The sequence below is a fragment of the Triturus cristatus genome, chromosome 6 (genome assembly GCF_964204655.1).
Source record: "Triturus cristatus chromosome 6, aTriCri1.1, whole genome shotgun sequence".
NCBI classification, from domain to species: domain Eukaryota; kingdom Metazoa; phylum Chordata; class Amphibia; order Caudata; family Salamandridae; genus Triturus; species Triturus cristatus.
Window position 1 is genome coordinate 210,490,411 of NC_140589.1, and position 26,021 is coordinate 210,516,431.

A 26,021-nucleotide genomic window follows, 5' to 3' on the forward strand; every position below is an offset into this window, starting at 1 on the left:
TACTAGTCCTCCTCAACCTATCTTCAGCAATTGACACTGTAAATCATGGCAAATTACTAGACTACTACACTAGAATGGGTTTTTCGGGTACAGTCCTAAAATGGTTTCATTCCTTCTTAGAGAACCGATCGCAAAGATTCTTGGTGAACCACATGCTATCCCTTCCATACCCGAGTCATATTGGAGTTCCTCAAGGTTCAACTCTATCCCCATCCCTATTCAACCTGTACATTGAGCCACTCACTGAAGTTCTACAGCAGGCTAACATCTCCTTCCACATGTATGCAGATGACACTCAGCTGTATATGAAGATCACTTCGCTTGAAGATATCAACATATTGGACCAAGCACTTCAAAAGACCGTTCCCTGGCTTCCAAGCAGTCACCTTAAACTCAACACAAAGCAAACTGAATTCCTTCTGACATCCCCCCCCTAAATCCTCCACGATGATCAAGGAATGGACCAAATTGATCACAGCGCTAAATGGTACTCCGATTCTAGTTGATTCCACCAAGTCACTTGGAATCACGCTGGATAAGGATTTAAACTTGCAAGCTCACATCAACACTATGGCAAAAAATGCCCGATTCCATCTGAGCTATCTCAGAAAATTGAAACCGTTCATCGACACTGCTGACCTGAAAATGGCTGTTCAGGCTTTGGTTATCTCAAGGATTGAGTATGGATGCACAACTCTAGCAGGGCTTCCTAAGATTTCAACAGCTCCACTAAAGCCTGCCTAAATGCTGCAGCGAGACTTGTAACGGGTACAAGAAAATTTGACCACATCACTCCACATCTGAAAGCACTCAAATAGCTACCATTCGAGGCAAGAATTCAGCCTAAAAGATTGCATATATTACACACAAAGCTCTACACTACAAAACACCACTTTACCTTGCCCAGAAAATTACGATTTCTGGAGGCCTTAGATCTTCGAGGGGGGCAGCTGATTTCCTACTGAAACCAGCAATTTTCCGTAAGAAGAGAACATACGACAGAGCATTCTCAGGAGCTGCGCCAAGAATTTGGAATGCGTTGCCTCCGAATATCAGAGAAATCACCTTGGTCTCGAAATTCAAAAAAGAGGCTAAGTCCTTTCTCATGAGTAAATATCTCCTTTGACGAACTATGGTCCTCTCTCTGCTCCTTTGAGACCATAAGTCATTCCTGAAGCTACTATGTTCAGTTGTGCTAATAGGTGAAGATAATAAGGAGGAGTGTACTGCTATTTTCGGAGTAATGACTCCGGAGATAGCACAAGTCATGGGGCTTTCATCGAGTCTCACCTATGGTCCTCAGTCAGACCTAGTGGGATACCCAAGTTCATACGCAAGAGTCAAGAACGATAGCTAATGAAGGTACCTCTATCAAGCCACATGGTTTCTCTGTTCTTGTAACTGTCTTCGAGTTGTGACTCCACGTTTTCTTTAGGGATGATATTACATTTTATATGCAAGTATGTCATGTCATGTACTACTATAACCCGAGTGGTGCCCTAGTAAGACTTTTTTTATTTTTATTTTTTTTATTTATCTTTATTTGGATATTAAAACATCCAAGAAAAGAACAATACATTTACACATATCACAATACAATAATATGGGCAACTACTTTTAAAATAATTTAAATAAATCATTTCTACAGAGTCAGTCCGGGACCTTAATAACAGGGTTACATTGGGACTTATTAAAGACTGCGAATTCATAACATATTTAAAGTGCAGAGTGCTAACAACTGTAAGCTACGAGATACCAACACAGTAAAAATTGATTAAAATGCATGATCATAGTCAGTTTAAAATAGTGCTTTATAAAATAGGCTATAGCATATTAAAAAACTAAAACCATAAAACATCCCTGAAACACTATGCAATACAATTCATAGTTTACATATATCCTCGGTAATGTCTACAGTTATATACCGGACATGAACAACTGTAATCAAATCACCCAACAATCGGTGCCCAGCAAACAGAGTTGCTTACACCTCACGTCTAGACTTCCTTAATTTTGCAGCTAGTCTTAAAAAATTCATGGTGCAAAACAAGGTAAGGGGTTCCGAGGAGAGTTTTAGGTACAAGAGTGCTACCCTAACTTGAGTAAATTTATTCACTCTTAGGATGGTTTTTAAGAAAACAGCCCGCGGGTATTCATAAAATGGACAAAAGAATACAAAATGAAGGGTGTCCTGCGGAGATACCAAATCGCAGCCGCAAGGACCCTTTGATCCAATATCTCTTGTGAACCCCGCGGGAACAGCTAAGATGTGATGTAAAAGATCCAGTCTGAATCTGGTCATTAAAAATCTGTCATTTTTATTATATATCAGCGCCAGATAAGGTTCTAGACCTACGACAGATTTCGTTAATATATGTGATCGCACTGACCCTTTCAGTATTTCACTATCTTCCCGGGCACAGGCTAAACGCCTGAAATATTCTGCTTTTATAACTGCTTTTAACTGGGGGGTCAGAGATGTAGGTTCCTCAAAACAGTTTGCAAAGCCCAACCACTTCAACGTGTCCTTCACATATTTTAGCCATGGTATCCTATATCCTTTGTCCCTATTAATACAGTCTATAATTATTTCTCTACTTAGGCTAGCCTCTGGGTTGGTCCAAATTTTAATCCAACACATTATTGGTTTGATGCTTACTCTATCAGTAATGTAGGGGAGCCCTAGCTCCTCATGAGCGACAAAGGCCGGGATACTTTGAAGGACTTGCAGAATCCTTCTGAGAAACTTGTTTTCCTCTAACTGTATCATGGAAGTGTTTCTGAATCCCCAAACCTCACTCCCATACATGATTTTGGAGCAACAGATTGAGTTATATAAATTCAATATTTCATTCGGTGACCAACGGCCTAATCTCGAAGCTCGATTCATTATTGATCCAATTGTGCTCGAGAGTTGATTACATTTTTCTGAGATTAGTGTCTTAAAATTGAGGTGTTTGTCGAAAACTATCCCTAAATAGTTAAAAACCTCGACCTTCTCTAATTTATGATCCCCAATTATAAAATTAAAATTCCTCGTTGGTCTTTTTCCTGCTTCCATGATGTATGACTTTGTTAAGTTGGGAGATAAGTCTAGGTTTGCCATAAAACCACAGAAGCCATCAATAAGCGACTGCAGTCCCCTACCTGTACGTGACAGGAGTACTGCGTCATCCGCATATAAAAGGACAGGTATACTTCTATTAGCCACTCTAGGGCAATCTACCCCCAGTTCTCCCAGTACTTTGTCCAGGCCATTTATATATAGCGTGAATAAAAAGGGCGCTAGAATGCAACCCTGTCTCACACCCCTAGTGCATGCGAAGTGATCAGTAAGATTCCCCTCATTACTATATCTGACCTGGGCTGTTGTGTTCCTATGTAATGTTTTTAAAATGAAAATCAAACCTAAATCAACCCCTAACAGCTCTAAGATCTCCCACAATTTTTCTCGGTTAACCCGGTCAAACGCTGCTGTCAGGTCCATAAAGGCTAGAAAGACTGTCCCGCCAGCCACGGTGTACTTTGCCACCAGGTTATATAAATTGAGGCATTGATCCGAGGTGGAACAGCCCATTCTAAATCCGTACTGGGTATCGGTAATGATTTCATTTTCCTCTGCCCAGTCCATTAGGCGGTTTAGGATTACCTTCACTAAAACCTTTACTGACACATCAATTAGTGAAATCGGGCGATAGCATTGAGGATCACACTTGTTGCCCTTTTTAAATAGGGGAACAATACTGGCAGTTGACCAAGATCTGGGCATTCCCGTTTCAACTGCCGTATTAAAAACTCTCATTAGTATGGGGGCCCATAAGTCAACCTGAGACAAAAATAAATCAGGAGGGATCCCATCCGGTCCTGGGGCCTTATTCCGAGTCAGGGCAAGTATACCATCTTTAATTTCACCCACTGTGAACTGCACCCAAGAGCTTGGTAAAGTGCCCACATCTGTAATTTGTCGGACAGTGAGGCTAGCATGATTATACAGTTTTTTAAAATGAGAAACCCAAGCTTCGGGCAGAACATTACAAGCCACCTTCTCATTATTCGATGCCTGGAAGTTGGGGTCATTAATCACCCTCCAAAAGCTCGACATATCTCTCTTCTCAGCTGCCTCCCTCAAATTCTCCCAAGCCTCGTAATGGATAGTGTATTTCCTCTTCTTTATGGCCAGTTTATATTGAGCCCTGCATTCCACTATCCTACTCCTATCCTTGGGCACCGTTTTAAGTGCACGTTTCAATTCTTTTTGGGCTCTGGAGCATGCTTTGTCGAACCATTTAGGTGAGAGATTAGACATAGGTGTTGATTTGCCCCTCAGTAACCTATCAATGTCCCTTACTGAACTTTCAAAAGCACTTATCAGTTCTTTACCTTCAACTTCCTGGTTTAGGCACTTCCATATCCCACTTTCTGAGGAAGCCAAACATTTTTTATAAAATGCTTCCCCATCTATATTAGTCCAGCGTATACGCCTGCCCTGATCAATTGCTTCCAAGTTTCCCCTCGTCATTCTACTCCTTGACTGCGTCGAGAGTTCCAGATCCCTCAGGGACAACACCAAAGGATTATGATCACTAAAAATACTAATTTCTATACTAAAATCTATGATCTTGCATTTAAAACAATGAGAAACAAAAATAAAATCAATAATTGTATCCCTACCCCTGCCTTTAAAAGAAGGATTGATGATATTAGAGTTCCTGGGCTTGATTAAGTCCATCGTGGGGGCTAAATCATATATGCCCAAGATCTTACTTAGTTCGCGACCTTCACTTGTATGCTCTAAGTGCCAATCCTTTATAGATGGGCAAGAGTCCCATTTCCCCCCTCCCCATTTCAGGTATGGGCATTGGTGACAGTTAAAGTCCCCCACCAAAATCACATTTGGGGGGCTATTTCCCCTGGTGTGCAAATCTGCCAATCTGTCCTTAAGCTCAATCAACCTCTACATTGATTGGCCCGCATTATAAAAATTTATCAGGACCAATTTTAAGCCCTTCTTACAGTAACTGATACCCTGGATATTATCCGAGCTCCAACCCAGAGCCTCCCAAGACCCTTGTAAGGAAAGAGACACGTACGTTATTAAACCCCCTTTGGCTCTTCCCATTATAGATTTTCGGGCGGGAACAAAAAACATTTTATACCCCTCTAAATGCGGGGCACAGCTATCCGTCTCCCACGTTTCTTGTAGGCAGATAATGTGGAATTTTTGACTGAAATCCAACCATTCCCTATTTTTTAATTTGGTTGAGATCCCTGCAATATTCCACGATACCACCCTAAGTTCCTCGGCCACATGATTTATCTCACTCCTAACCGGGATAGCCTGAGTTTGGGGAGAGAGTCCTGCTAAGCAACTCGTTACCAATATAGTACTCTTAACTGGGGGATTAAGCGAAACCTCGTTTATGTGGATATCAGATGGAAGAATATTTCCCATGGGGCCCACAATCTCCCTTAACATTGGACTGACTGGAGAGGGGGGAGTGTCCCTAATTGCACCTTGGGCCAGTCAGTCTAGTTCATCCATCACTGCCGCGTCAAACAGTGGGATGAACCTGTTTGAAACTGGTCCCAGTCTGTTGGTCCTTGTGTCTCTTCTGCGTATCACTTGGCCTGGCTCTTTAGAGTGATCCCTATAAAAAAAGTTGAGGGGGAGCATTTTTATGGTTGTGCCTCCGTCAAAAGCCCCATAACTGGATGTGAGCAATTCTTTTACCAGCTCTGGGTGTCTAAAATTGACAATAACGCAGTCTCCTGCAAACTTTTTTTCAGAGGGTCCAACCCAAGCTACCCTCCTTGCCATGAGGATGTGGCTGTTTTGTAGCTGAAACTCCTTCACATTATTATACATCCAATGATTAACCTTGTTTATCAGGGAGCTTGTGGACTCTTCTCTATCCTGCTTATGGGCTGGAACCCCTGCTAAGACTATCGTGTAAGGACAAGAAGCTGGGGGTAAATCCAGCGTCTGCAACCCCGGTGTACATTGCGCCTGCTCAGCTAGGGGACTAAGGGCTGCTACAGGCCCTTTTTTACTGCCCTGATGTTGTGGTCTATGGGGTACAATGATAGAGGGAATGCCTTTATCCTTACCGGAAGTAGGGTCAACTCTCTGCTTATTTCGTGCCAACCTACTTCTGTTTATACCGGGACTGACAGGGCAAGGTGCAATCCCTAACCCTTCTTGACTTGGGCTCGGTAGGGTCACTGGGGGTTCGCCACTGTTCGATTCTAGGAGCTTACTGACTGTCTCCTCTATTCTCTTTATGTGTTCCACTATGAGGGCCAGATGTTTAAGAAAAAGGGCTTCCAAATTGGCCTCTAGTGTTTTCATTATCTCCTGTGCCCATTCCATCCCATTTGCAGGAGAACAGGTTTCGCCGTGTATGTGGGCTTGCTTGAATCTCCCATCCTCAACAACCTTGGGATTTTTCCTAGGGCCACCTTTTTTCGCTTTGTTATCTAAACTGTTTTTATTGGTCCCATTGCAATGTGAAATAACAGTGGTCCTTGTATCATCTGAAGCGCCAGTTTCTAAAGGAGAGACTGGCACCAATAATGCTCTTTTTGAACGGGTAACCACTTCCCTGTCCCTCCTTGGTAGTGCATTGGATTCCCTCTCCCCTGCCGTAACAATATCTTCCTGCTCATGGTCTCCCTTTGCCCCTATGCCCAAAGATTCTGTCACCAAATTTCCCTTCAATCTCATGGGGGTGAGTTCATGTTGGTAAGTAGTGATTACAGCCCCCTCCAAAGGCCGTGGCTCTTGCTCCCCACAAACAGGCGAGTTAGTGTGGACTTGTGCTGTGGTAACACACTGAGTTATGCTATGGGCAGGGGGTCCATGAGTTACTGGGTTACTTACCCCTGGTGTAACACACTCAGATATTGTACCCAGCGACGAGCGTTTGTGTGCCAGAAGGGAATCAAGGGACAGCCTACGCTCTGTTAACTGTATTTCGTGGATCAACAGGGATTCAGCTCGTGTGATAAAAGCATCCAGGGTTCCCTTTACACCACTCCCTGATCTAATCGGAGTTCTTTTAGTTTTCCCCATATCACCGCTTCAGACTTGCAGGCTTATATTACCGTGTATGTACTTCCTTAGCCTACCGTAACTCAAAAAGACAAGAGGGGCTGACCAAAGGGATAGCTACTATGTATGTTAACCAGCGTTATCAGCCCACAATAATAGCCTGATACACAAGTAGCAGTACACCTTAGCAAGCCCCCTACTGGAAGTTTCAACACCTGTGTCCTGGGCAATGTACCACACGAAGGGCAAACCGCAAGCCCCCTCCCTCAAGTTCACTTGACTAACCACAACTAATTCCAAAGCAGTAGTCCGCAATCCAGTTTCGAAAATCAATGGGAGTGGCCCTGCCTGGCCTCCTCTGGCCTCCTCTGGCCACAGACGGCCCGCCCTCTGCCCGGGCTCAGCCCGGCGCCGCCCGCGCGCGGTCCCGCGACGCGGAGGGTGAGCTTGATTTTGTAGCGCCTCCGGGCGCGGCAAGTGGGCGTCGACTTCCGCTCCCCTCCAGCAGGTGTTGCTGGGAAATGTAGTCCCCCTCCTGGCCGCAACCGCGAGTGTGTCAGAACGCGGCGGCGGGAGGGAGACACAAGCACGGCAGGAGCCGACAGGAGACCACAGGGCACAGGGCTCAAAGCAGCGAACACGGGAACCTCCTGAGACACCACGAGAAGGTAGGACACCCCCGCTCCACCGAGGGTGAGCTTGATTTTGTAGCGCCTCCGGGCGCGGCAAGTGGGCGTCGACTTCCGCTCCCCTCCAGCAGGTGTTGCTGGGAAATGTAGTCCCCCTCCTGGCCGCAACCGCAAGTGTGTCAGAACGCGGCGGCGGGAGGGAGACACAAGCACGGCAGGAGCCGACAGGAGACCACAGGGCACAGGGCTCAAAGCAGCGAACACGGGAACCTCCTGAGACACCACGAGAAGGTAGGACACACCCGCTCCACCGAGGGTGAGCTTGATTTTGTAGCGCCTCCGGGCGCGGCAAGTGGGCGTCGACTTCCGCTCCCCTCCAGCAGGTGTTGCTGGGAAATGTAGTCCCCCTCCTGGCCGCAACCGCGAGTGTGTCAGAACGCGGCGGCGGGATGGAGACACAAGCACTGCAGGAGCCGACAGGAGACCACAGGGCACAGGGCTCAAAGCAGCGAACACGGGAACCTCCTGAGACACCACGAGAAGGTAGGACACCCCTAGTAAGACTTAAAATGTATATTATTGTAAATTTGTAAACTGTGAACAAAACTGATTGCAGTTGATTTTAAAGTGCTCTAACACCCAGGATTAGGTCAGGTTTGCGCTATAGAAAACACTAAATAAATAAATAAACATGCTAAAGGCACGTTAAAGGACTAGTAAACAACCGACAACAACACAAACTCCAACATCACATTCCCCGCCCTTGTTGATTAAATAGGATAGTACAATAGTCATTGCTCCCTCAAAATCCACTTGGGGCCGTTTAGGCCCATCTGGATCAATCGTAAACCCCACATATGACAACTATGAACAGTGAGGGTTTTCAGCACTGCTGTCAGAATAACATTTTGCCTCCAGGAGTGCTTCCCACACTGAGACACATTGCCATACCTCATCTTATGAAATCACATGCTTGCTTCAGTGCCATTCTGGAATCACTGATACTTGCTAGTCCACTCTAAATTCTGGGAGCCTCAAACTAAGCAAACACTAGAAGAACACAATGATTCCCTTTTACTAGCTGATTACTAACCACGCCCAAACCTACACAAATACACAAGATTGAGTGGACCATATACTTGAAGTTTTTATGCTAACTTACATAAGGCGCAACATCGCCATTTTCACTCAGATAATGCACAGGTACACATGACAGTCACTAGCCTTCACATAACAGCTCTCTCAAACAAGTTCATCCTGCTTTCCTTACCCTATTTCATACTTACCTTGCTCCTGTGCTGAACTCCACCTCTGTACACCAATCACATGGCACCCTACTTTTATCTTGCATTTCCCTCGCTACATTCTTAGCTCATCGACTTCAGCTCTGGATCACTACGCCATTTGCAAGCTGAATGCACACACACTTGCAGGTGGAGTGAAAAATGAGACAAAAATTGCTTCGAGTATTAAGAACAAGCCATGGTTGCCCTCATTTTAGTCTTTAAATAAGACAAAACATTCCACTTCCAAGATCTAGTCAACCCTCTGCTTTCTCACCATCAATAATCTGCCCAATCATGTAAAACATCTTCTATTACTGCCTCTTGCTAATTACCTATTGCTCAGTATAAGCCGTGGACTTTACCTCGTAGTTCCTATGTAATTTCTCAGCCCTTAGACCCACTCCAACACACACAAAAGGTGATGGGTCGAATGTTTGCAAATAGTCTAACCACTGACAATCACTCGGGTGAATCCTTCTTGAGGGGTATGTGTCCTTAGCTTCCTAAAACGCAAATGAAATAATCCAATTTTTGAAGCGGCAAATCTATATTGTGACTGTTCTAACCCTGAACCTCCATAACAACCCAGCCGTGGCTAGCAGCTCCTGTACCCGGTTCATCATCACTCTTCAGTAGCTACACATAGTGCTTTGCAAAACGTCTATAAGAAACTAATCACTCCTTCGACTCAGGCGGCTTTCTATAAAGCATTCCATCTGTGGTGATTCACTCTCTCCTAAAGATAGCAGAATAAAATGTTTACTCCTGGCCCGCGCTCCATCACAGTTGGACTTAACTTTTGGATTTTGCCCAGTCAGGCGCGACCATAAAGTCCCAGTTAGAGCTATTGATTTCCAAACACTGTATTTTGATTTAAACTTTCAAATTTTGTATCTTGACTTGTGTATGTTGGATTTTTATCATTTTGGGCTTGTTTTACTCAGATAAATATTGGCTATTTTTCTAAACTGGTGCGGAGTTCTTTTGTGCTGGTTTTGCTGTATTATTGTGTGTGTGTGGTTGGTGTATGTGTGTGTGTGTGTTTTTGTGTCTACATCCTTTACACATTGCCTCTTTAGTTTAGCCTGACTGCTCTGTGCCACGCTAGCAGAGGGCAAGCACAGGTAAACTTTTAGTATGCACACTACATACCCTGACTAGGATTGGGATTCCTGCTTGGACAGGGTGCATACCTCTGCCAACCAGAAACCCAAGTTCTAATATCATCCTTCAGTCCCATTTTTTTCTCAGCCTACAAAGTGTGATAATCAGAAGCCACTACATGTTCCATGCCTTCCACCTGCTGTGCCAGAACCATCCCTATACCACGTCCATTGGTATCCACACATTTCATGAGGAAATGGTGCCACATTCCTGTCCAATTTGAGTTTTCTTTCCCAATTTTACAAAACTAAAACTAGGCAGAATACACTGGAATGAGTGTGTGAGTGGGGTAGAAGAGTTCACAACAATTTCCATTGTTTTAGAAGAGGAAGGCTTTTCCCTAAAACCATTTCCCCTGCGAAGAAAAATGCATGCGGGGGTGAACATTTCGCTACTCATGCTAGTCCTTCTGGTGGAAAATCTGCACTGGTAAGTGCAAATCCTATCTCCCGTCTACGTGCTACACCTGAGGATATTAGTGATGCCCTGAAGACCCATTCCCATGTTTAATGTTTTCAATGTTGTGGTGCTGTATTGTAGCTAACAAGAGAGGATGAGAGCTAACTCTGAAAAGATCTGAACCCTGTCGCCTCTGTGGCATGTATTTGTGTCTGTTGTGCTATGTCAGTGTACTTGCCTGGGTACTATTTTTTCAACTAATATAGTGGCTCCAGTCACTTTGCCTACTTAATTGAATTATCTTTCTGTATATGTGAGTGCATTCCACGTAAAAAGTTGAAAGATTTCATTGCTGAATTAAACAAACAGTGCCCTGAACAAACAACACAAAGCACCCTGCACTTTGGATATAACTCTTCTTTACTTCCACTTTTAACAGGCAGCTTAAAATACTCAGGTCGAAGACTCTGCATATACTAAATTTAAACACTTTTCTCTTTTCTACTTTTATTAAGTCCTACACGTGTAGCCCAGTGTGGGCAACCACTTTAGTATGCACTGCCTTTTACTTCATATGCTGCAAACTCTTTACGGCTATCTCTATATTCCAATATGATGCTAACTGCATCAAGTTAATCATACACCATGTTTTAGTGTAAAAAAACCAATATGATTTAAACAAATAATCTCCTTTACACTGTGGTTACCATATCATGTGAATATGTACATCAAGTTGACTCTTCTATGGCTTCCTGCTCTGGCTACCTTCAGGTTTTACAGGATGTACTGTTGAATGGGTATCTTATGTCCATTATCAAAATTATACCTCACCATCTCTTCATCTGAGACTCTGGTACTTCACTGTGTCCCAGACTGTGGAAACCTGGCTTTTCACCAGAAGGCACTAATTCCCTCCACCTTTTACCCAGAAGCAATATTACTTGGAAAATGAGCTTGTTTGCTGAAACACCCTTGTGGACTCAGGAACCTGTGAACACTTATGATAAACCGGAAATAGACCCTAGATGTCTTCCAAAATATGAATTACCACGGGGGACAGCTATACACTGGAATTTTCCTGCCTCTAAATCTCCGCCCCTCCTCAGGTAAACCTCTTGCACCTGCCATTTAGGCTATATACACACACAATTAAAAATGGAAGCTCTTTGGTTCACCTTCATGTGAAGCAGAAAAAAAGAATATCAAAGAGGTAGTACGTTTTACTCGTCCAATTAAGCACATCTTCACTCAGCCATAAACAACACTCCAGAATATACATCTTTTGCCATAAGGTTCAGAGACTGATGCTAAAGTTGCTTTACTGATTCTATCGCCAGTAAAGATCAACCAGTGCTGTTGTGAAGCCTTTTCTCTGTCATTCCTCATTTGATTTTAACAATATTTCTTTCGATTTCGCCTGTGCCACAAAAAAGTCTCACTAAAGTTGACTCCACTCTCTATCTTTGTCACCTTTGGAGGGGAGTCGAGACATTGCCCGAGGTGTATTCTAGACGATGTAGATTTCTTGCATATGACTTGGAAGTGTAGGGTCACACAAGTATTTTGGTCCTCTTAATACTACACTGGGGCGAACGCTTATCTACGTCGTGGACGTCTGTTTACTTGGACTTTTCCCTAGATCACCTAAACGTAAAGTGGGAAATAGGTTCATAGACCTGCCGCTGGTGCTGGCTAGGGGGCGGGTAGCAATCACATGAAAGGCACCTACGGGGCCACAAGCACATATTTGGCAGAGGGAGGTGACTACCTGGGCTGGCACAGAAGAGAGAGCGTTGCGTAGGGAGGAGTTGAGAGGACTACGCCAACGCCCTATGGCGGAACAATGGAGGGACATTTTACATGCCTAGGAATACCCATCTTCCTCGAGTAGCATGAATTCAACAGGGTATGCAGTTCCTAATGAAAAGGGTTGGTCTACTCAGGTCAGATGAGATCCACAGAGTCTGCAAGGAGCATTACTCTGTAGGAACAAAGGCCCTCACACACCTAGATGGGTGTCATGCTTCATCATTGGACTTTTGCTCCACTTCGGGCCGGTGCTGCAATGCCTGACGAGCACCCTAAAAGGGGTCTCTTTACCGGAGATCTTTTATAAGCCCTTTGGTGAAGTGTGGGTGTGCAGGTCTAAATGTATATTGGCGTAGTAAGTGAGTGTGTGCAAAAGAAAGATAAAAATAGGTCATGTAAATGATCTAGTGGCTTTTCCTCAGGACCAGGGTAGCCTAATCTACACAGTGGCTGGAGTTTCAATACATGGGTTCTTATATCTACTCCCAGTCACATATACTTCTCTGAGTATCAATTAAAAATTTGATTTTTGCAATGACACAATTTGGGTATAATTCTGGACTCGTGGAGTTGCGTCAGGTGGCACGCTAATTAGCGTGAATTTGTTGCGAGTCCGTGCACTAGATGACCTACGCACGTCGGCAGACTCGAATTGGGAAATGTCAATACCATAGACTGGTTGGCAAACAGACCTTTCTGTCCTAACATTTTAGAAAACATAAAAGTAAAGCAAAGAGAGAAATGATGGTGAGCTTGTGTGCAGGCTCAAGTTTGTTCACACCAGCTCTTCGTGCTCCACTTGCATGTTCTCAAAGTTCTAAGGTCCTTGCTTCCTAACGCCTATAATTCTTATATGTAAGACCACCCTTCTACAAAAAGGGAGGGAAAATTAGGAGCTCACATTAGAATGCCATGTCTGGACTTTTGTGGCAATATTAACCCCTTCGCCGCGGCGGGAATTCCGCCGCGGCGCGGGGGGGGTGCGGGGGGGCAGCACGGTGGCGCTGTGCTCATGACGGAGCCGCTCCGTCATGAGCCACGGTTGAGCTGTGCTCATGACAGAACGGTTCCGTCATGACTCCGCCCAGTTGCGTTGTCCCCCCGCACAGGCGGGGAAACAGCGCCGCGTGGGCGGACGGCCGCCAACGGTCGTGGCATGACGGAACCGTTCCGTCATGAGCACACGGCAACCGTGGCTCATGACGGAACGGTTCCGTCATGAGCGGGGAAGGGGTTAAATACAATTCACATCTGCAGCAGTAAGTGGACAAATGTCACGTGTGCATGCGTGATGCTTGTGAGTGGCGTAACATTTCAGAGCAGTGCCACTTATACCAATCTTAAGACGATCAGGCAGTCAGAGAGGACATCAGATGTGGCATTGTGAGAGGTGCAGATGTGACATTGTGAAGGATGCAGTCCATTACTACGCCCCTCCAGGGAGGTGGGGGGGGATCAACAGGTTGAGTTCTTTCCGATTCTAGCCAAGGATTTCCCAACCGTCTCTCCCGTTAAATGGTGAACATCCCACGAATAAATATTCAGGCAAACATTTTGGCTAGAGCATTTGAGTATTACAGTAGGTAAGAGGGTTTAGATAGACAAAGTATCCCCGGCATAAATGGAGCAAACATTTTGTATCTCCCAAATGTATGTATTGCGGCCCATGATGTTGAGAAACCTCACCCCTAAAACAATGTTTTCGATTAAAGCTACAATACTCCTGGCCCAAGTGGGAAATAGGCTCATAGACCTGACGCTGGTACTGGCTAGAAGGCAGGTAGCAATCACATGGAAGGCACCTATGGGGCCGTAAGCACATATTTGGCAGAGGGAGGTGACTACCTGGGCTGGCACAGAAGAGAGAGCGCTGCGTAGGGAGGAGTTGAGAGGACTACGCCAACGCCCTATGGAGGAACAATGGAAGGACATTTTACATGCCTAGGAATACCCACCTTCCTCGAGTAGCATGAATTCAACAGGGTATGCAGTTCCTAATGAAAGGGGTTGGTCTACTCAGGTCAGATGAGTTCCACAGAGTCTGCAAGGAGCATTAATCTGTAGGAACAAAGGCCCTCACACACCTAGATGGGTGTCATGCTCCATCATTGGACTTTTGCTCCACTTCGGGCCGGTGCTGCAATGCCCGACGAGCACCCTAAAAGGGGTCTCTTTACCGGAGATCTTTTATAAGCCCTTTGGTGAAGTGTGGGTGTGCAGGTCTAAATGTATATTGGCGTATTAAGTGAGTGTGTGCAAAAGAAAGATAAAAATAGGTCATGTTAATGATCTAGTGGCTTTTCCTCAGGACCAGGGCAGCCTAATCTACACAGTGACTGGAGTTTTAATACATGGGTTCTTATATCTACTCCCAGTCACATATACTTCTCTGAGTATCAATTAAAAATTTGATTTTTGCAATGACACAATTTGGGTATAATTCTGGACTCGTCGAGTTGCGTCAGGTGGCACGCTAATTAGCGTGAATTTGTTGCGTGTCCGTGCACTGGATGACCTACGCACGTCGGCAGACTCGAATTGGGAAATGTCAATTCCATAGACTGGTTGGCAAACAGACCTTTCTGTTCTAACATTTTAGAAAACATAAAAGTAAAGCACAGAGAGAAATGATAGTGAGCTTGTGTTCAGGCTCAAGTTTGTTCACACCAGCTCTTCGTGCTCCACTTGCTTGTTCTCAAAGTTCTAAGGTCCTTGCTTCCTAACGCCTATAATTCTTATATGTAAGACCACCCTTCTACAAAAAACGAGGGAAAATTAGGAGCTCACATTAGAATGCCATGTCTGGACTTTTGTGGCAATATTAAATAAAATTCACATCTGCAGCAGTAAGTGGACAAATGTCACGTGTGCATGCGTGATGCTTGTGAGTGGCGTAACATTTCAGAGCAGTGCCACTTATACCAATCTTAAGATGTTCAGTCAGTCAGAGAGGACTTCAGATGTGGCATTGTGAAGGATGCAGTCCATTACTACGCCCCTCCAGGGAGGGGGGGGGGGATCAACAGGTTGAGTTCTTTCCAATTCTAGCCAAGGACTTCCCAACTGTCTCTCTCATTAAATGGTGAACATCCCACGGATAAATATTCAGGCAAAAATGTTGGCTAGAGCATTTGAGTATTACAGTAGGTAAGAGGGTTTAGATAGATAAAGTATCCCCGGCATAAATGAAGCAAACATTTTGTATCTCCCAAATGTATGTATAGCGGCCCATGATGTTGAGAAAACTCACGCCTAAAACAATGTTTTCGATTAAAGCTACAATACTCCTGGCCCAATAAGATTACATCAGTAAAATGTCCACAGTGTGACAAATAGGACCAGTCAAAAGAAATAACACACACATCAGTAGTCTCAAAATAGTGTAATAACCAGAGTTTTCCTAGTGTGTGGCTAGCTCATACCTAAGGTTATAAGAATAATATGAGATTTTCTTAAGAAATTCAGAAAAAAAAAAGTAAAACAAAAAAGAAAACAAATCAAGCACACTAATGCAAAGACGAAAGATGGAAGTAACCCAATTTTCTTCTCTTGAACCAGGATCTATTGGATAGAAAGTTTAGGACTAATCCATGAAACTGCCTACTCCGCAATGCATGTTATCGATGAAGCTGCATTCATGCCTCAAAGTTGATAAAACAAGGGTCACTGACCTGGTCCTAGTTTTGACACTGCGTTCAAGAGGTCATAGTTGAAGACTGGTCCGGCATCATCTATTGGCTGCCAGTCCATTGGCGGGGACCCCGGAGGCGAGATGAGAAACTGCTTTGCAGGCTGTGGTGGAGCCAGATGAAGCTTCTCGCCATCTGTTCCTGTGCTTTGTACCTTAAAAAAAAATCACAGAATCACAGATCATAGTGTGTGAAAGATTATGGAACACTAAAACAGGGTGTTTGGCCCTACTTTGGACTTTATGTGTGAATTGACTCATACAATTTCAGAAAAACAGTTCACTTAAATTATTGATAAATACTAATCATTCTAGAGAAGTGTAGCCTCAGATTTGGGATAACATTGCAAGCAATTGTTCTGATATTGTTGAAGCACTGAGGTAGTGGTGACATTTTAGCATCTTCAGTCCTACTGTCCAAACTCGAATACACTCTTTGGCAAAGCTTCCAGAGCAGCAACAGGAGAACGTCCAGATTTACACCAGACACTACCCAAATCCACTTGTGGCTAGAATACAAACAAGGCCAACACCGCCTCTTTCATGCGACGTCAGCCGAGGTGATAGAAGCAGATTCTGATGTAAGGATATCAGGGAGGAGAACTGGACTCTGAGCCCTCCACAAGTCAACACCGTGGTCAAGGGTGGCCTTGAAAATCCTTCTCTTGCACCAATGCAACCACCCGCTGCTGCTGGATAGTCCATTGTCGTCTAATAACTGTAGCATCATTTACATCGGACTTCCATAGAAACTTTTGGACACACTGCAAAAGCTACAAAACAATCTAGCGAGAAAACCCTTAAGTGTTTGTAAGCGCCACCACCGAAAACCAGCCACTCCCAACATTTCACTGGCCAGTAAACTCAAGGATCAAGCCCAATGTAATATGCACCATGCATTAAATCTATTGGGGCAAAGAGCAGCTGTCTTTAGAAAGTGGTACCCTGCCTTGTGCCAGCTAGGACTCTGCAGTTAGCATCACCACACCTGATATACAACAGCCTTCCAGTGACTGTAATACAGAGGCAGATGCTTGGAAGTTCAGGGTCTGAGTCTTTGGAATGCATAAAACCCAAGCAACAATTGTACACTCTAGCTTTGTGAAGTGGCTGAAAGGTGGCGTGCAGCACTTTATAAAACTACTACAAAAATTAATTAAATGAATACGGAAAAATAAAGACAGAATTACTCTTTTAGAATAATGACTAACATTAAGGGTGAGCGAAATCCATATAATTTGCTAGTGCGTATTTACACGAAAGTTTAGGAAAATTTGTGCGAAATGTAATTCTCTCATTTAGTGCTATATTTTAGCATGAAATGCATCCCTGGGTAAAATTTGGACGCAACATGCATTTTGCTCTAAATAAAATTGTGTGAAAAAACACAATTGATGCAAACAACATTAACTTGTGTTCTGCATCGTGTTGTACCCGCACAGCTGTGCTATCATTTTGCTGCAAATGGTGCCGTAATTACACACAGGTCCCAGGATGCTTGTTTCCGGTCCAGAGAAGACCTGGCTTGGCAGTTCGGGCTGGACTATTCCCATGAGGCACAGGGTCAAGACTGATTTGAATATAGCTGGGTCTGAACTGGGGTTGCGAAGTGAGTTATAGAACGATGATGAATTCAACCCAGGTCTCATGGGAACAGTCCAGCCCGAACTGCCAAGCCAGGTCTTCCTTGAACCGGAAACAAGCATCCTGGGACCGGTTTCTGGGTAACACCCTTCATCAGCCATGACACTGGAGTCAAGCTATCCTGGCTGATGAGGGGTGAAACCCCGAAACCAGTCCTAGGATGCTTGTTTCCAGTCCAGGGAGGCCCTGGCATGGCAGTTCGGGCTGGACTGTTCCCATTGGGCGCAGGGTCAAGACTGATTTGCATATGGCTGGGTCCAAACTGGAATGGCATGGTGAGCAAACAAAAGATGGATTTAAGCCCAGATCCCTGTACTGGGGTGAATGTATGTTGTTGTTCTGCATTCTGTCCATAAATTGTTCTTTTTGCATTTGTCACCCCGAGTGGAACGGGTATGCCCAGACGTGGCTCCCCTGCTCTCCATGCCACTGGAGTCAAGCTATCCTGGCTGATGAGGGGTGAAACCTCAAAACCGGTCCTAGGATACTTGTTTCCAGTCCAGGGAGGACCTGACCTGGCAGTTCGGGCGGGACTGCTCCCATTGGGCGCAGGGCCAAGACTGATTTGCATATGGATGGGTCCAAACTGGAATGGCATAGTGAGCAAAAAAATGATGAATTTAGGCCCAGATCCCTGTACTGGGGTGAATGTATGACATTGCTCTGCATTCTGTTAATCAATTGTTCTTTTTGCATTTTTTTAACTTGCAGAGCAGCAGTAGCAGAAAACCAATACTTTTTAGGTCAAAGCCTAACAGGGTTTGGTAAAGACTTCTTGGGGACATTCTGAAAGCTTCCCAGGGAATGCATTCTGCCCATTGCTTACCATTGGCATTGTGTTTTGTAACTCCTGTGGAGCATAGCCTGCTTACCACCGCTCTTGTATTCTTCCATGAGTGCTCGCTTTCTGTAAACAGGCCTTTACATTTTGTTCCTATCTTGTCATATTTGATGTGAGCTCAAAGACAGAGGTCAAATGTCAGGCTCTGTTTCTCAGGAATCTTGGTGTTTACCTTTCTTTCTCTAACTTCAAAGTGAGAGGATTTATGTGAAATTGTTGCTGGCAACTGAGGTTGTGAAAAGAAAGGGGTTTTTAAGGCGTACAAAAAAATGTAATGTCTGTAAATGAACTGTGCAGATATTTCAGAATATATCAGGATTAAGGAAGCACAAATGAAGCACTTTTTTTGTAATTCTGAACTGTGGTTGTAGGAAAGTAGGATCTGCTTTTATGGTTACCCCCACTTTTTGGATGGTGCTAAGCTGTATTTGACTAGTCTGACTGGGATCCTGCTAATCCGGACCCCTGTCTATCTGCTTTCTCCATAAATTGTTGTGTTCAGTACTTAAGGAACATCCCAGATTGGACACTGGGGTACCCTTATAAGTCCCTAGTATATGGTACTCAGGTACCCAGGGCATAGGTACCCCAGAGGACCCTCATGGGCTGAAGCATGTATTATGCCACCCACAGGGGACATTTTAGCATCTTCAGTCCTACTGTCCAAACTCGAATACACTCTTTGGCAAAGCTTCCAGAGCAGCAACAGGAGAACGTCCAGATTTACACCAGACACTACCCAAATCCACTTGTGGCTAGAATACAAACAAGGCCAACACCGCCTCTTTCATGCGACATCAGCCGAGGTGATAGAAGCAGATTCTGATGTAAGGATATCAGGGAGGAGAACTGGACTCTGAGCCCTCCACAAGTCAACACCGTGGTCAAGGGTGGCCTTGAAAATCCTTCTCTTGCACCAATGCAACCACCCGCTGCTGCTGGATAGTCCATTGTCGACTAATAACTGTAGCATCATTTACATCGGACTTCCATAGAAACTTTTGGACACACTGCAAAAGCTACAAAACAATCTAGCGAGAAAACCCTTAAGTGTTTGTAAGCGCCACCACCGAAAACCAGCCACTCCCAACATTTCACTGGCCAGTAAACTCAAGGATCAAGCCCAATGTAATATGCATCATGCATTAAATCTATTGGGGCAAAGAGCAGCTGTCTTTAGAAAGTGGTACCCTGCCTTGTGCCAGCTAGGACTCTGCAGTTAGCATCACCACACCTGATAAACAACATCCTTCCAGTGACTGTAATACAGAGGCAGATGCTTGGAAGTTCAGGGTCTGAGTCTTTGGAATGCATAAAACCCAAGCAACAATTGTACACTCTAGCTTTGTGAAGTGGCTGAAAGGTGGCGTGCAGCACTTTATAAAACTACTACAAAAATTAATTAAATGAATACGGAAAAATAAAGACAGAATTACTCTTTTAGAATAATGACTAACATTAGGGGTGAGCGAAATCCATATAATTTGCTAGTGCGTATTTACACGAAAGTTTAGGAAAATTTGTGCGAAATGTAATTCTCTCATTTAGTGCTATATTTTAGCATGAAATGCATCCCTGGGTAAAATTTGGACGCAACATGCATTTTGCTCTAAATAAAATTGTGTGAAAAAACACAATTGATGCAAACAACATTAACTTGTGTTCTGCATCGTGTTGTACCCGCACAGCTGTGCTATCATTTTGCTGCAAATGGTGCCGTAATTACACACAGGTCCCAGGATGCTTGTTTCCGGTCCAGAGAAGACCTGGCTTGGCAGTTCGGGCTGGACTATTCCCATGAGGCACAGGGTCAAGACTGATTTGAATATAGCTGGGTCTGAACTGGGGTTGCGAAGTGAGTTATAGAACGATGATGAATTCAACCCAGGTCTCATGGGAACAGTCCAGCCCGAACTGCCAAGCCAGGTCTTCCTTGAACCGGAAACAAGCATCCTGGGACCGGTTTCTGGGTAACACCCTTCATCAGCCATGACACTGGAGTCAAGCTATCCTGGCTGATGAGGGGTGAAATCCCGAAACCAGTCCTAGGATGCTTGTTTCCAGTCCAGGGAGGACCTGGCATGGCAGTTCGGGCTGGACTGTTCCCATTGGGCGCAGGGTCAAGACTGATTTGCATATGGCTGGGTCCAAACTGGAATGGCATGGTGAGCAAACAAAAGATGGATTTAAGCCCAGATCCCTGTACTGGGGTGAATGTATGTTGTTGTTCTGCATTCTGTCCATAAATTGTTCTTTTTGCATTTGTCACCCCGAGTGGAACGGGTATGCCCAGACGTGGCTCCCCTGCTCTCCATGCCACTGGAGTCAAGCTATCCTGGCTGATGAGGGGTGAAACCTCAAAACCGGTCCTAGGATACTTGTTTCCAGTCCAGGGAGGACCTGACCTGGCAGTTCGGGCGGGACTGCTCCCATTGGGCGCAGGGCCAAGACTGATTTGCATATGGATGGGTCCAAACTGGAATGGCATAGTGAGCAAAAAAATGATGAATTTAGGCCCAGATCCCTGTACTGGGGTGAATGTATGACATTGCTCTGCATTCTGTTCATCAATTGTTCTTTTTGCATTTTTTTAATTTGCAGAGCAGCAGTAGCAGAAAACCAATACTTTTTAGGTCAAAGCCTAACAGGGTTTGGTAAAGACTTCTTGGGGACATTCTGAAAGCTTCCCAGGGAATGCATTCTGCCCATTGCTTACCATTGGCATTGTGTTTTGTAACTCCTGTGGAGCATAGCCTGCTTACCACCGCTCTTGTATTCTTCCATGAGTGCTCGCTTTCTGTAAACAGGCCTTTACATTTTGTTCCTATCTTGTCATATTTGATGTGAGCTCAAAGACAGAGGTCAAATGTCAGGCTCTGTTTCTCAGGAATCTTGGTGTTTACCTTTCTTTCTCTAACTTCAAAGTGAGAGGATTTATGTGAAATTGTTGCTGGCAACTGAGGTTGTGAAAAGAAAGGGGTTTTTAAGGCGTACAAAAAAATGTAATGTCTGTAAATGAACTGTGCAGATATTTCAGAATATATCAGGATTAAGGAAGCACAAATGAAGCACTTTTTTTGTAATTCTGAACTGTGGTTGTAGGAAAGTAGGATCTGCTTTTATGGTTACCCCCACTTTTTGGATGGTGCTAAGCTGTATTTGACTAGTCTGACTGGGATCCTGCTAATCCGGACCCCTGTCTATCTGCTTTCTCCATAAATTGTTGTGTTCAGTACTTAGGGAACATCCCAGATTGGACACTGGGGTACCCTTATAAGTCCCTAGTATATGGTACTCAGGTACCCAGGGCATGGGTACCCCAGAGGACCCTCATGGGCTGAAGCATGTATTATGCCACCCACAAGGGACCATTCAAAATAGAACTACAGGTCTGCCATTGCAGCCTGTGTAAGCCGGTGCTAGCACCACTTACTGAAGATATAGGTTTCCTATATCTAGGGTCACTGCACTTAAAACCTATAAGTCACCACCATAGCAGGCCTTTCCAATCCTAAAGGCAGGGTGCTTGGTTCTAAGTGAGAGTGTGCCCCTGCATGAGCAAGACACCCCTGCAGCTTACAGAGTCCATTCTCCCGGGTTGTCAGTGAAGCAGCCATATATTATATAGAGGGGTACTGCATAATTACGCAATGACCACCTCGAAAACGGCTCCAACCAATCCTATCATGTTTGGTATCAAACATGTTGGAATCATACCCCCACACCGTAAACAATGTGGGTGATATTATTCCAAGCACTGGAAGAGCCCTGTGTTAGGCTCTCAGAATTCCCGGTACCAGACTTCTTGACCCGGACAGCACAAAATGGTTGCTGTCGACCAGAGACACAATTCTGCTCTCCTGCTGCTGAGCCAAGCTCAAGCAGGGGAAGGCAGAACAATAGGCATCCTGTCACAGAGAGTTGTGACCACCTCCCAGACAGGATTTAGTGTATTGGGGTGGGGTGGGTGCGCTTGCCAGCACCACTCAGTCTGCATGAGGGGCACATTTGGTGTCACCCTGTGCATAGTCCAGTTCAAACCAGTCTTGGGAGCCGTTGGTTCCTGCTCTGGCGCAAAATTGGACAAAGGACATGGGAGTAACCTCCCCCTGTCCAGACCCTCCCCTGGGAGGGTCTCCTGAACCTTCCCAACCCTTTTCCTAGGGTACTTAAGAGCTTACCTGGGTGTAGGTCCCTAGATTCGTCATGGGATAAGATTTAGATGAGACACCACTTCTTCTTCTACCGTCTGGGCACTCTGAACTTTGCTGGACTTCGTTTGGGCCTGACATACAGGAACCTTCCAAGGCCTGTAAAGCATCAGAGACACTTGAAGGAATCTCCCTTGGAGTGAAGGAGTCACTGCCCTTGCGTTCGACCTAAGTCGACCGGTCTGCTGATCCTGAGCTCCTCCGGACTCCAAAGGCTTTGCAACACAGGTGGTGGTTTTCCACAGCTCCTGAGGCCTGCCCTGCCCTCTCACCAAGTTTGAGGCCAGTATCCCTTGTGGGGTTGAAATTACCGAACCCCTGTGCACCGCATCGACTTGCAGTTGCAAAGGCTTGTTGACTTCTTTCCAAGAAGATCTTTGGGCTCCAAGTAGCTGCCAGACTCGAGCACCTCCAGTAACCAGAATCTTCAGCCACACCGCATCATGTGCATCGTGGCCTGCATCTTTTGGTGAGCTGCTTGAGGTCCTCTCACAACTCCAGTGCCTCCGGCCTGTGGGTCCACTTGAGGGTCACTGTTGTTTCTTTTGGGCTCCCCTAATTGCTTGGGCCTGCCCTGACTCCCCTGCTTTTGGTGAGTCCCCTGGACCTTGCTGGTCCCGACATTGCTCCTTCTTCAATTCCTGCATTGGTTGCATTAGCCAAGGCTTGTTGGTGCTCCCACCGGACACTGACCCCTCAGCACTCGACATCCTTTGTCGTACAACTCATGCACGGCTCCTGGTCCTCCTCAGCGTCACCTGGTCCTCACAGCTGCAGAGTCAAGGTCATCGTCATCCATCCTGCAACACCCGACATCGTAGGGCATTTGTCTTTCAAGTCTCCTGGTCACCACTGAGTGACATAGACTCTGTCCCCTCTGCTTGTAGGTACCTCTCATCTAGAATCCATCCTCAGATTCCACCGGACACTTACTCCTTCTTCAGCAGCGGCATTTTCCTGAAGTCCTCCATTGGGTTTGACGGCGGTTTCTGACACCACTTCATACATATGGACCCGGCTTCCCTGGTGTAGGTAACGTGGGTACTAGGGTATCCACAGGTGGGGTGGCTTTCCAACCTTCTGTTTTCCATTCCACTGGGTTTCTTTAAGGGCCACTGAGAGGGGTCCTTAACCTTTAAAAATCCAACCGCGGCTTACACGTATAGTTATACGGAGCACACAGTCATGTTCCCACGTTGCACACGCTCTCCATGAGGTTTTTATCTACGGGAAACAGGCTTTAGATCGCATGCGATACATCGCATGCCATTACAACGGGGTCGTTACAAAGACCGCGTTGTTACATAGCATATGATTACAACACAAGTCGTTACAACGACTTGCTGTAGGGGACGCGCTAAACTAAGGAATAGTTTAATTTACTATTCCAACACCTTCCCTACAGTTGCACACACTGGAGTTGGAATAGTAAATTAAACTATTTCTAAGTCCAGCGCGCCACCTACAGCAAGTTGTTGTAACGACTTGCGATGTAATCATATGCAATGTAACAACGCAGTCGTTTTAACCCCTTCGCTGCTGCGGACATTCCGCTGCAGCGCTGGGGGGGGCAGGGGGGCAGCGCGGCGGGCCTGTGCTCATGACGGAGCCGCTCCGTCATGAGCCACAGTTGAGCTGTGCTCATGACGGAACGGTTCCGTCATGACTCCGCCCATTTGCGTTGTCGCCCCGCACAGGCGGGGAAACAGCGCCGCGCAGGCGGAGCGGCCGCCGACAGGATTGTCATGACGGAACCGTTCCGTCATGAGCACACGGCAACCGTGGCTCATGACGGAACGGTTCCGTCATGAGCAGGGAAGGGGTTAAAAACCGCGTTGTAATGGCATGCGATGTAAGGCACTATATTACTATCCACTCACCTTGGGTGTTCCTTGGGTCTCCAGCACTTCTAGGTCCTCTGGACATTGTCTTGACCCGAGTCATGGTTCTTATACCACTTTCTTAGTATATGGTTTGGTCCCCCTCTGGGGTCCACTGTGTATTTCGTGCTATTTACTATGTTTCTTTGCTAAAGTATTGTGTGCATTGTGCATATCTCCGGGTAGGAGTTATTTCTATGTGTTCGAGAGTATTATATAATAAATACATATTTTTGTAAATACTTTGTGTGGTCCTTTTTCACCTAATCTATACTATAAGATTGCATTCTGGTAAAACAAGCTGCTTTACACTCCTGCTGGACTAAGCCTGAAGGCTGCTCTCCACAGCTACCACTTAGAGAGCTTTCTAAGGTTGTCTAAGACCACTTAAATCACCATAAGGTTTGTCTGGACTGGTGCAAGGTGTCCACTACATAAGTGTAAATATACCAGGCCAGCTTCTCACAGCGGTGAAAACAAATATTTGAATACGATCAAAACAAATGATTACACTATGATGGCATTTCCACATATTATTGCTTGTGTAATGTATAGTTTATAAGTAAAACTGTAAGTCTGTGCAAATGTAGTTATCATTTCAATTGAAAATGTGTTGTCTGTAATGGCAGTGCACTACCATACCATGCACACTCCAGATTACGCCATGCCACTCTACACCACTCCACAACACTGTACTCTGCTCTATACCACTCTGTGCCCCTCCACTCTACACCTCTCTATGCCACTCTAATCCACTCTACTCTACGCCCCTCCACTCTACGACACCCCACTATATGACCCTTTATTCCACATACGCTATGGCACTCCACTCAACGCAAATCCAATCTACTCCACTCTATGACACTTTACTCCACTTTGTGACACTCCACTCTAAGCCTCTCCACTCTACACCACTACGCTCTACTCCACTCTACAGCTCACCACTCTAAGCCACTCCATTCTATTACACTCTACTCACTCTATGCCACTCCACACTGACACTCTACGATTCTCAGCACCACTTTACTCCACTCTACTCTACAACGCAATACTCCACTCTACTCCATGTCACTCCACTCTTTGCCACTCCACTATACAACACTCTATGCCACTCCAATCTACAATATTATATTCCACTCTACGCCACTAGAGCACTCTACAACATGTTACTCCACTCTATGCACTCCTCTCTATGGCACTACTCCACTCTATGACACCCAACTCTTCTCCACTCTACTCTGCGACATTCCACTCTAAAATACTCCACTGTACGACGCTCCACTGTACGACACTCCACTCCACTTTAGGCCACTCCAAGACAATCTACTCCACTCTACGCCACTCCACTCTGCAACACTCTACTCTACTCCACTTTACGCCCCTCCACTCCACGCCCTTCAACTCGACTCTACTTTTCTC

The 26,021-nt window shown here is 45.3% G+C and overlaps 1 protein-coding gene across 2 annotated transcripts in view; it reads right to left on the bottom strand.

Annotated features, from left to right (window-relative positions):
* RCAN2 (regulator of calcineurin 2) overlaps positions 1 to 26,021 on the bottom strand; it is a 442,692-nt gene that overhangs the window by 190,356 nt on the left and 226,315 nt on the right. For both annotated transcript variants that reach the window (XM_085610544.1, XM_085610545.1), the window contains one exon: positions 16,010 to 16,181. In XM_085610544.1, coding sequence (XP_085466670.1) covers positions 16,010 to 16,181 — 172 coding nt within the window. The remainder of the gene's footprint in view (positions 1 to 16,009; positions 16,182 to 26,021) is intronic.